This window comes from Cannabis sativa, chromosome 6, assembly GCF_029168945.1.
Source record: "Cannabis sativa cultivar Pink pepper isolate KNU-18-1 chromosome 6, ASM2916894v1, whole genome shotgun sequence".
NCBI lineage: Eukaryota > Viridiplantae > Streptophyta > Magnoliopsida > Rosales > Cannabaceae > Cannabis > Cannabis sativa.
In genome coordinates, this window is record NC_083606.1 from 41684309 (window position 1) to 41697334 (window position 13026).

Genomic DNA, 13026 nt, shown 5'->3' on the forward strand with positions numbered 1-13026 from the left:
CTTCTTAGTCGCGTCAAAGCGTGACTGAAGTGATGCCTTACCGAATAGTTCATTTAACTTTGTCATAACTTCAGTAGCCTTCTCCGTTTTAGAAAACCGAGTTTTGAGGGTGTCAACCATGCTAGAAAGCATAAAGTATAGAGCTTTGTCATTTGCTTTCTGCCAACGCTCATACTTTTCTTTAACAGCTTTGGAAGCATTGTCCCCAGGCACTTCAGGTGACGGCTCAGTTAAAACAAACAAGGCACTTTCTCATATGAGAGCAATGTTAATGTTCTCATTCCACTTATTAAAGTTAGATCCATTCAGCTTGTTTTCAGTCAACAGTGATAACATGGGATTCATTTTGATAATACAGGATACTACAAAATAATAGAAATCAAGAAATAGAAATTAATAACGGTTTAACACAAGATCAATTCAGAAATTATAAGCACATAGCAAGTAGGAATGATATGAGAAAATACTTAAAAAATTCAATCCTAAATAATTTCCAAGGTTTTTCAACAAACTGATATCAGTGTCCCGTTTAGACGAGAGTCAAAGCTACCATCCATTGAATAGAGTTGTCAGCTCATCTAAAATGTTAAACATTCTAGCAACCTTTTATTCGATCAAGATTGGAATCCAGCGTTGTCCCATTTAGGCGAGAGTCAAGGCTATTCTATCTCATGAGCTTCTACCATTGTTTCGCAATTCGCAAGTCAAGTATGGTCGCCACCATTAGGGTGATCTATACCATATAAAACACTTACAAACTACTTATCTTTCGAGATTAAACGGTGCGAAATTGCTAATGAAAGTTCCTCCATTAGGGAGGATTACTCACTAAAACAAACGCGGTGTAAAACCCACAATGGAGATCGAATATCTTAATAATAATAAAGCTCATTCTTTAAAATGTATTTTCTTTATTATTCTAATAAATAAATTCTCATTAAATTCGAAATTTAGAATTAAAATTCACAAATAAGAATTTAATATAATATTTATAAAATTATACTTAGATGGTGATTGAAATAAAATTAATTATTTCCATCTTAGTAATAGTTTTAAATATAAATATTAAGGAAATTAATTTAAGTTGAATTAAATTAGATTAATTAGCAACTTAAAAAATTTCCTTGAGAATATATTTGTTGAGTTCGAAAATATAAAAACTATACAATTTTCGAAAAAATAATAAAAAAATAGAAAAGAAATACTTCAAGCAAAAATATCATCTATCTAGATTTTCTTTTGACTAGTTTATTCAATTTCTAATAATATATATTTTAAATTCATTTATTTTTAAATTAATCAATATATGAAAAAATCATTGATTTAAGTTGGCCCAAGAATTAATTAAAATAAATAATTAATTTACAACTCAATCTATTTTTCAAGATAAATTCAAAAAATATTGCATAAATAAAATGCAATTTTCGAAATTGATTAAGAAAATAAAGAAAAAATATATCTATTGAAAATTATTTAAATTTAAGTTGAAAAATTAAATTTCAACCTAAAATAATTTTCTATTTAATTAAGTGTCATAAAAAATAAATAAATATTTAAGTATCATGATGAAAATCAACTTAGATATTTAAATTTTTCAACTTAATTAAATGTATTAAATTCAAGAAATAATAATTAAAGTGTAGAGAAGGCTTAATTATTTAATTTCTAGTTTAATACTAGGAAAAATATACTTAATAAAATTGTACCAAAATTAATTATTTAAATAATTAATTTCACAAAGTATAATATTTTCCTATTTAAATATTAGAAATAATAAGTACTCTAGAAATTACTATCTAGAAAATATCTTATTTGACTAAGTATTTTTTTCAACAAAAAAAATTTGAAAAGTATCTAATTTAAGTTATATAGAAAAAATCTAAAACTTAAATAATTTCAAATTTAGATTTAATTAAATATCAAAAATTAAGTTATAACCACTTAATTTGAAGATATCTTTTTAAGTTAATATTCGAAAAGATATTAACCTAAAAAATATCTAAAATATTCCATTTTAAGTTAATATTCAAAAAGATATTAACTTAAAAAATATCTGAAGAATCTTTAACAACTAATGCCTAGGATTCCTCAACTTGATTTAAAATTTAAATCAAATATTCAAATTTAAGTTAGATAAGAAAAATCAGTTGATACAACTAATTTATAACTTAAATAGGAATATTTAATTAAATAAGTTCCAGAAAGAATCTAGTTAGTTAAAATTCTATATTTAATTAAATACAAGAAAAATACAAATAGTTTGTCTAGAAATAATATCTAAAACTAAATGTGTTTTTCTTAAAATTAACTTTAAAATATTAAAATGAAAATAAATTTTCATATATTTTAAAAGTTAATTATGTTGCTAATTCAATTTTATTAGGTCAAACTAATATAATTAACCTAGTACAGTTATTCAAATCAGGCAAATGGGCCTTCACAATTGGGGTAGTTGATGTGAGGGGGTGCTAGGTTCAGTATGTCGTACCCACTTCTATGGCTCCCAACTATCACACAAGGCCCAAAAGAGAGGAATTTAACCTTAAAATGAATAACTGTTATTAATTGAATAGGTCCAATAACTAAATGGACCTAAATAAAATCTATCATGGTGTGACATTTTATTTAGCAACAACCTATATGCATCTATATAATAAAATAAACACATAGACTCACACAGGTACACACTTGGATGGATCCTATCATGTTGCTAGGCCATACACAGATGAAAGAAGATTGTAAAATTTTACCTGTTACAAATTATTAACTTGACCAAGGGAGCCATCAGATCATTAGATCTAGCAAAAAGAAACCATGGCTATTTGCAATCAAGTAATAATAGGTTTTGAAAACTTACAAACAAGCTAAAACCACATACTCATGCAACAAGGTTAGCTGGATAGTTGGAAGTAGGATTTATTTAATTTTAAATAAATAAATTTCGAAAATTAAAGTAATTAAATAAATAAATAAATAAATATTTTATTTTGAAAAATAAAATAAATAATAATATTAATTTATTTTTCGAAAAAAAAATAAAAATAAAAATAAAATTTAATTTTCGAAAAATAATAAAAAAAATATTTATTTAAATTTTGAAATTATAAAAAAAAATATTTACAAATTAAACCTACAATTTTGAAAAAATTAGGTTTCAACTAACCTAAATATCATTTCAAAATTTGTTAACTACTTTTAAAATTAAATGTTACTTTATAAATAAAAATTAAATAAAAATTAGAAAAGATAAATTAAATATCTTTTTCAGATATTAAATTAAATTTAAATAAATAAAATAACAAAATTTAAAAGCTAGCAAAATATCTTACATCTATTTAAAATTACATGATTATAATTATCTTATTTTAAATTTAAATAAGGTCAAAATATATAAAAAAAAATTAATTTAAAAAATTTAATATCTGACCTTAAATTTAAAAATAAGATAAGATCTAATCAAATTTAAAAATAAGATAGATAATTAAGCAAAAAGATAGATATTTCCTAATTTCAAATTCAAATTACACTAATATCTTCAATTAAATTAAAAAAAAATATTAAATTAATTCATTATGATAATTAGAGTTGAATTAGGAATAGTAAATCTATAAATACAAAACTATACAAAAAATCGGAAGTTAATTCCATGAAAAAGCATGAAAAAACGAAGAAAAACGAAAATTTTGGGAGCTGTACGGACAGTATGCCAAGCATACTGTCCGCGCGCGTGATCCCTGGTGACAGCCGAGAAAGCTCGGCGAAATAGGGGAACTGGCAGGGTCTTGCGCGCGCGTAGGGGAGGTTTCAGACACCAGCTTCCGCGCGCGGATGAAGGATTCAGACAAGAAATTTGTCTGAATCCGCGTGCGCGTGTGAGTGCACAGTCCCTTATCTTTTTTCGAATCTTCAAAAAATCATAACTAATTCAAATTAAATCGAAATTGAGTTCTGTAAAAAGAAACTTGCTTAATTTTTTCCATACTATCCAATAAAAATAATTTTAGAAACAAAATTTTAGTTATTTTTCAAAAAAAATCACAAACACCAATCAATCATCAAATAACACTCAATACAACATGATACCATCCAAATAACAAACAATCGTTTTAAAGTCCAAATTTCATGTAAGTAATTCAATTACCTTGGCTATGAGCCCAGTTGTTGGAATTTATTTTACCAGAATCTTAGATCTACTCACAAGTATGTTGTTTAAACACCCTAAATATGAACTTTCTAAAACGATAAATTAAACACATATAAAGTTAAGAAAACCTTACATTGATGCAGCGGAATTAATGTCTCCTTCCGCTTAGATCTCTAACCCTTGTATCCTTTCTGTAGCAGAGTTTAATCAAGATCTGAGCCCGAATGTCCTTCTTCTTCAAGTTTGATCCTTCACAGTCTTCCAATCTATGATTGAGTTACTGCTTGCTGTGTGTGGGCACTTACTCTTTAACTAGGGTTCGAAATTGATGAAGGAGAAAAGAGGAGAGAGGGTTTCGGCCAGGTATAGAAAGTGGGGAAGGCTCAGTTTTTCTGAAGAGAGAAACTTCTGTCAGAAAACTAATGAAAGCATGTGATTTGACTGAGCCATCACTTTCTATTTATAGGCAACTACTAGGTTTAGGTTAGGAATTATTTGACATTAAAATAATGAAAATATTAATTTGAAAAAAATCTCAATTAGTGGCCGGCCATGGTGTTATAGGGGCCCCACTTGATTTTGCAGTGTTATCAAATTTTATTTCTATTTTCTGAAAAACGCCAATTTTCCAATTCTAACCTTTTAAATGCCAAAACTAATTATTTAATAACTAAAATAGATTATTAGATAATATTGTCATTTAATTTAATTATTAATTAGACATATAAAGTCCATTAATAAATAAATAAACCTAGAAACTCTTTTCTTTACAATTTCACCCCTGCGTAGTGAAAATTCATAAAATTAGACATAGTCTAACTTTAGAATTATAATTGATCAATCACGAATCAATTAATGAGTCTTACAAGCAGAATGTTCTCAACTAGAATGGGGACCATGGATCTATATGTTGTGCTTCCAATAAGTGAACCAAATTTACCAAGTAAATTCCTACTTATTAATTCTTCGTTGAATCCACTCTTAGAACTTAGAATTGCACTCTCAGACTTATATAGAGCATATTATATGTTCCACGATATCAATATGCTATCTCATTTAACCATTGTTATAATCTTATTGTGATTTAAAGATCCTTTATATAGATGATCTACATCGAGATGGAATTTCTTTACCGTTCTCACCCCTCAATGTATTTTGCCCCTTAAAACACTTAGCTACCTGTAAATGGTGTTTAGTGATCTAATGATTAGTCAGTTAAACAAGAGCTCATCCATTTACTTCTATTTGCTAAGCTCGAAGGGAATCATCACTTTACTTCTATACACCATTAGAAGCTATATATTCCATATTTATGTTCAGCACTCCCACTCAATCATACTATCATGTTCCCAAAATATACGTATCACCCTGACCTAAAAGTAGGCTTAACTCATAAATGAAAGAACATGAATAGCACTCCTGAGTTGAGCCTAAGCATATCAGGATTTAGATTCTTTTAATCTTAAGATCAACTACTGATATTGACTTGGAAAGATATACATAACGGTAAGTTTGTAATATCTTAACTTAGTTGCAATACCGATCCAGTCCAATGTATACTCCATACATTCGAAACTAGTATACTTTACTAATGTCCTGGAAAGAACATAACACTTACTCCAAGTGTAAGTACACATCATCGCTGATTATCACATTAGTGTAAATCCAATAACACTGATGAAACAGGGACCAAGTCTTTTGATACATATGATCACAATCACATTCCACTGTGTTGACGATACCGTAATTGTGAATAAACATATGATCTGGATTTAACTGATTCTGTGTATAAATGTAATAAACATATTTAAACCATTAGCATGTAAAATTCATGCAAACATCAATCACTTCAAATTTCTTATATTGATAACTAATCAGATTGTAAAGAGTTTTATTTAGGGCATAAAACCCAACAGATACAACGAGGCCGTGGAGCCAGTATATGCGGACGGCGAAGTCCTAGTCGAAGGAGGGGACTACGTCACTGAGGAGCTTACTGCTGCAATTCCTCGCAGGAGGAAAGGTGCCTTAGGTGCGAGATGGGTGAACCCTCCGTCCAAGATCACTGAGGCACGCCTAAGGGATCTGGACCAGTCTGGTTATTTGGGTGAACTGGAATGCTACGTCCCTGCCTCAAATCACCAAGCCTCAAACCCGAAGAAGGGGATGTGTGCCTGGTCGGGTGCTGATATTAAATAAGGGGAAATGCTGCCTTTGCAACTGTACTTCAGGAAGGTGGCAGATTTCTTTCGCCTCTATTCGACCCAGTTTTCTCCCAAGGGCATTAAGTATTTGTCTGCCCTGTTCGTCCTCTACGCCATCCAGAAGTGGGGCGTGCCTTCTCCGCACGAGGTCAGTTGGTTTTTTAACCTGAAGTCTACCTTCAAGCAAGGCATGTCGGGGTACTTCTACTTCTCTCAGCTTGACTTCAAGTGATTGACGGGCACCGTGGACAAGGCCGTGAGCAAAATTGGGAATTTTGTTGACGAGCATGTTGGGTTTTATGCCCTAAATAAAACTCATTTCAATATAATCAGATTTACTTATTAATATAGATCAGAAATAACATTGTTGCATGGTTCACATGATTTATTTCATGAGTATATGTACATAATGTATAAATTCATCTGAAACCCTTTTCACATACTTGATCCTGTTTATTGTGCCGTCAACAGATTGGAAAGTAAACATGACTATGTGAATAAAGTTTCCTAGATTTATCAGACATAGGGTTTTACTGATATGATAATCTACAACAGAGTTTACTTGCATTTGGAAAAGTGCTATGTTCTTTCCAGAGCATTGGTTAAAGTAAAGCTCAGGTTGGATGCATGGAGTATGCATCGGAAGGGACCGATATTGAACTTTGACTTAGATTTATTAAACTTACCGTAATATCTATTCAAGTCAATATCGCCTAGTTGATCCTAGATCAAATGATCTTAATCCTGATATGATTAGGCTCAATCTCGAGAGGCTATTCGTGTTCTTTGATTTGTTAGTTAAGCTTACTTTTAGGTCAGGGTGATACGTACATTTTGGGAACACGGTAGTGCAATTGAGTGGGAGCACTATCATAAACATGGAATCTATAGCTTCTATCTGGCGAATAGTAAGCAAAGGATGATCTCCTTCGAGCTTGACCAAACGAACATAAATGGTGGAGTACTCATTTCACATAAGCTAAAATATCATTTATACGGGGTCAAGTGTTTTAAGGAATAAATACATTGTAGGGTGTAACGGTAATTTAATCCCTTTACAGTGTAGATCATTCATATAGAGGATCAGTGATCAAATTAGGATTATAACAATGGATAACTAATGATGTGTCTATATGGTGGAACATATAGAGCATTCTATATAACTGAGAGTGCAATTCTAAGTTCTATGCGTGGATTCAACGAAGAATTAATAAGTTAGTGAATTTTAGTGCTAAATTCTTGATCTATTTATTGGAAGCTCGGTTATATAGACCCATGGTCCCCGCACTAGTTGAGATAATATTGCTTGAAAGACTCATATAATTTGTTTTGATTAATCAATTATAATTCTCAATTTAGACTATATCTATTTGTGAATTTTTTCACTAAGTAAGGGTGAAATTGTAAAGAAAGAGTTTATAGGGGCGTATTTGTTAATTATGATACTTTGTATGGTTCAATTAATAAATATGATAAATGACAATATTATTTAATAATTATTTATAGTTATTAAATAGTTAGAATTGGCATTTAAATGGTTGAATTAGAAAATTGGCGTTTTTGAGAAAATTAGATGCAGAATAGGTAAAACTGCAAAATTGCAAAAAGTGAGGCCCAAATCCACTAAGCATGGCCAGCCACTTTTGTAGGCAATTTAAACTGATATTTTCATTATTTTAATGCCAAATAATTCAAACCTAACCCTAGTGGAATGCTACAAATAGATAGTGAAGGCTTCAGGAAAAACACACTTTTTCTTGACACTTTCTGAATCAGAAAAACCTGAGCCTTCTCTCTCCCTATCTTTGGCCGAACCCACTCTCTCTCTCTTCCTCTTGAATTTCGAAATCCTTAGTGTATGAGTTGTGCCCACACACAGCAAGTGATACCTCAATCATAGTGAGGAAGATCGTGAAGAAAGACTTTCAGCAAGAAGGAGGTTTCAGCATCAAAGATTCAGAGAAAGAGATCCAGGTTCAAATATTGATAATGCTCTGCTACAGAAAGGAATCAAGGGCTAGATATGTGAACGGAAGGAGTCATTATATTCCGCTGCACCCAATGTAAGGTTTTCTAAACTTTATATGTGTTTATTTCATCGTTTTAGAAAGTTCATATTTAGGGTGTTAATCAACATACTTGTGAGTAGATCTAAGATCCTGGTAAAATAATTTCCAACAGAGCATTACATGGTGGAAGGCATGGGCACCACTTATACTTGGTTTCAGTAGATCCCTATATAATACCGTCCACCCCTCACGCTAGCTCTTAGGGACAGAGCTCAAAAGATTGGTCAGCTGTCGGATGATGCTCGGAATATCACTTTGTTGACCTTAGAGGACAACTTTGTGGAGTACGGGCTCTATCCAACAGATTTTTTCCTCACCCTATGAAGGAGAAGAAGAGGAAGTCCAATGCTGGGCGGGTTGAGGGAGCTGAACTGGAGAAGGAGCTCATTCAACTTAAGCATGAGGCTAAGTTGAAGGGAGGTGCAAGAGCCAAGCAGTATGCTTAGGAGCATTCTGAGCAGGAGAAGCAGCTTATTCAACTTAAGTGCGAGGCTAAGTTGAAGGGAGGAGTCAGGGCCGAACAACATGCTTAAGAATATTTTGAGCAGGAGGATGAGGCTGAGGAAGAGCAGGAAAGACCGCTCAAAAGGAAGAAGAAACTTCCGGCTGGGCACAGGCCCATCGAACATTCGATCCAGATCAGGGAGCCGACCTACCTGCTCATCCATCCACCCCTATAGCAGGAAAGGGGAAAGCCATCCTGGAGGAGCAAGAAGACTCGTCGGATGACGATGCCCCATTAGTAGTTGTTTGGGCAGATGCCTCTGCCAAAGTGCAGGGTACTCCATCTTGTTTTCAATCTCCTTAATCATCATGCCTTCACATTTTTCATGCTTTTTCTTAACCATGTTACTTTCTCTCTATGCAGACATGTCTCAGAAAATGCTCAAAGCTCTGAAGAAGAGAGTGGGAGGAAGCTCGGGCTTATCTCCTTAGCTAAGAAGTCCAAGGGCGGTGAGACAACCTCGTCCAGAGAGAAGGCACTAGCTGAAGTGGTCATTGACCTCTTCGAGGAGCAAACTGTTGTAGACCCTCCTGTCCCAAAAATGACTAAGTCCAAGGATTCTCGAGGAGGTAGCCCGGACAGGCCAGAGCAGTCGAAGGGCAGATTTGAGCTGATCAAGGTCCCTGCCCCACCTCCGGTACTACATCTAGAGACAAAAAGAGGAAGAGAAATGCTCACTCACTATGTGACTCAGTCGGTCCGTGAGGTGAACGAGCAGCTGGCTGGGGCAGATAATGACCTTTCTCTGGAGCTGGTGATGGGGGAGTCCTGAAGGAGTATACGAGGGTAAGTCCTTCCTAACAGCTTCCTTTTATCCTTCTTCACTTAGTTCAAATTTTAATATTCTTTTTCTGTACAGATTGGTCTGAAGATGGCTTATGCTTATTCCCGAGCTAAGTCCGCTGCCTCTAAGAATGCTGTCATTTCTAACACCATGCGAGCGAAAGTGGACTTGGATAGGAAGGATGCCGATGAAGCCAGGGTTCAGCTTGGGGCTGTCTGGATGGAACTGGGACAGGTCAACAAGAAACTTCTTGCTGCTGAGAAGAAGGTGGCCGAACTGACCAAAGATCTACAAGCCTCTGATCAACTTGAAGCCTCCATTGCTTCCTTGTCTAAGGAAGTGACCGACCTTCAAGAGGAAAAGGAGGTTCTCCGGGCTGTCTTCTGCAAGTTGGAAGAAGAGAAGAAGACCAAGGAGGAGGAGCTTAGAGCTGAGGTTGAGAAGTATAAGTCAGAGGCCGGGCAGCAGAGAGCCGAAGTGGAGAGGCTCGGCGGGAAAGTGAATGCCTTAGAGATAGCTGGTCTCGAGATTTTCTATGACTTCTGGAAAGCTAATCCCCAGACAAAATTTGATTACATGGGCGATACCAAAGACATGTTTCTCAAGTATTCCACTTCTCAGGTGGCCTATGGGGAATTCGAGGTGACCACTTCCACCTCTCTAGCTGACCAAAACGTTGAAGTTCCCCCCGCTCAGACAAATGATCCTCCAGCTCCAACTGACCCAGAAGACCAGTATAAAGAACTTGGGACTCCAACCGTTTGAATGCTTTCTTTTTATATCTCTTTTTTTTGTTCGGCCATAAGGCCTTTTTTTTTAAGACAAAGTGATCGACAAAGCGGTCTTTAAACTTGGAATTTATTTTTAATTTTTTAGACAACTAGCTGTCTGGGCAGCCTTTAATTCTGGGTTTGCATGCTTTTGTTATCTTTAATGAATTTCATTATTTGTTTATAATCATCGTGCAACTGTGTTTGTTTTATTTTTACCAAAATGCTTTGTACAGGTATAGGTGCCCCCCAAGTGACCGAGCAGACTTATGACTCTTGGTCACTTCTTATCCCGGGTGCTTTTTTGTCTGTTCGGGGTTTTGGGCTCGACCAAACCTTTTGTACGCACTTTATGGTAAATTAATAACATGCTAATAGATTCGACTCAATTTGAATTTTGAAATAACATCTTTATTCATTTATTGATAGGAAATATGTCTGTTACCGTAGTAACTTATATCAAAGCTATTATATTGATCTGACCTGATCTTTAGCTTAACATGAAATAAAACAAGTTGCAAGAATGAAAAATCGTAGTTTAGATGGTGATCATCCGACCTGAGTACTTTGTAGTTATATCCGGACCTTTTGCGCGTGGTCCGCCCAGAAGGCCATTCACTTAAGAGCAAATGTTCTTGTGTTTCGTACTTGATATGGTCATCTGACCTGGTACTTCTATTGGTAGTATTTTCTTAAATGTTCCACATTCCAATACCGTGGTACCAGAACGAGTTACATTTTTTCATCATACTTACCCAATTTGTATGCCCCAGATTCTAAAACTTCGACTACCTGATATGGTCATTCCCAGTTAGGTCTGAGCACACCTACTGTACTGTCTTTCGTGTTTAAAAATACTCTTCTTAGGACCATATCTCCCACAAAGAATTTCCGAGCCTTCACTTGTTTGTTGAAATACCGAGCTACTTTTTGCTGATGGGCCATCAGCTTTAAGTTTGCTGTGGTTCGCTTCTCTTCAATTTCATCAAGTGATTCAGCGAGGAGTACATGGTTGGCTTCTTGGCTATATGTTAGCCTTCTGTGGGATGGTGGTTCGAGTTCTACGGGTAGCATAGCTACATATCCATATGCCATGGCAAATGGAGTCTGTCCGGTTACCGTTTTCTCAGTTGTTCGGTACGACCATAGAACTTTAGGAAGTTCCTCTGGCCAGTTTCCTTTAGCATCCTCAAGTCTTTTCTTTAGTGTATCCTTCAATGTCTTGTTGATTGCTTCAACTTGACCATTTTCTTGGGGATACCCCACTGCGGAGAAACTTTTGATGATAACATGGTTCGTTCAAAACTTAGTAAAGGATTGGCTATCAAACAGTTTGCCATTGTACGAAACTATTTTGTATGGCAATCCGAACCGGCAGATTATGTTCTTTACAATGAAGTCTTGAACTTTTTTTGGACGTAATGGTTGCTAGAGGCTCGGTTGACCACTTGGTGAAGTAATCAACCGCAACTACTGCATACTGCACGCCACCTTTTCCCTTGGGTAGTTGTCTGATCAGCTCAATTGCCCAAATGGCGAAAGGCCAAGGACTTTGCATCTGAGTTAACTCGTTGGGCGGTGCTGGAGGTATCTTCAAAAATCTCTGGCATTTATCACATTTTTTAACATAGGCCTTAGAATCTTCGATCATTGTCGATCAGAAATAACCTTGCCTTAGAATTTTCTTAGATAAACTCTGCCCGAAAGCATGGTTTCCACAAAATCAATCATGTACTTCAAACAGAAGTTGTGCAGCTTCTTCTTGAGTAACACATCTGAGCAATGGCATTCAGAATCCTCGTTTGTACATAATTCCCTCTACTATGATGTACCGTGCAGCCTTCCTTCTCATCTTTCGAACTTCATTTCTATAATCTGGGAGTTCCCTAGTATTAAGGTAGGTTGCTATTGGCGTCATCCAGTTTGGGGATGCATCCATCATTTCGATCTCTTCTATGCCAGTGATGTTAGGTTCTTCAAGAAACTGAATAGGAACCAGATTCGCTCTATCACTGACATTACAACACGCAAGTCGAGCTAATGCGTCAGCAGTTGTGTTTTCTTCCCTTAGAATTTGCCTGAGAGCATAACTTTTGAACTGTGCGAGCAGATCGTGTATTTTGCTCAGATAAGCTATCATCTTTTCCCTCGAGCCTCGTATTCTCCAGATACGTGGCTTACCACCAGTTGTGAATCACTGCAGATTTCAGTATGTTCGGCCTTCATCTCCTAGGCTAGTTTTAGACCAACAATCAAAGCTTCATATTCGGCCTCATTATTGGATGCTTTAAGCCCAAACTTGACTGCAGTGTGCAGGTGTTGCCCCCCAGGTGTGACAAGGGCGATTCCTATGCTGGATAATTGATCTGTAGTAGACCCGTCCACATGTACTTTCCAAGCCGGCTTGTCTTCATTGTTACTTGGCTGAGGTATTTGTACTGGCTTGGGGTTGTTTTCTGATACGCTTTCTTCCTTGCCTATGCATTTTACTACAAAGTCTGCTAAGTCCTGGCCCTTAATTGCTGTTCGGGGTTGGAAGATAATCTCGTA

At 35.1% G+C, this 13026-nt stretch overlaps 1 protein-coding gene across 1 annotated transcript; it reads right to left on the reverse strand.

Moving 5' to 3' along the window:
- Positions 1-12265: 12265 nt before the first annotated feature.
- LOC133039257 (uncharacterized) lies at positions 12266-12616 on the reverse strand. The gene has a single exon (XM_061118106.1). It carries the CDS (start codon positions 12614-12616, stop codon positions 12266-12268), a length of 351 nt encoding a protein of 116 aa, XP_060974089.1.
- Positions 12617-13026: the final 410 nt, after the last annotated feature.

Excerpts from the sequence above, each read along its gene's own strand:
- LOC133039257 (XM_061118106.1), bottom strand. The coding sequence starts at position 12,616 with ATGATAGCTTATCTGAGCAAAATACACGATCTGCTCGCACAGTTCAAA.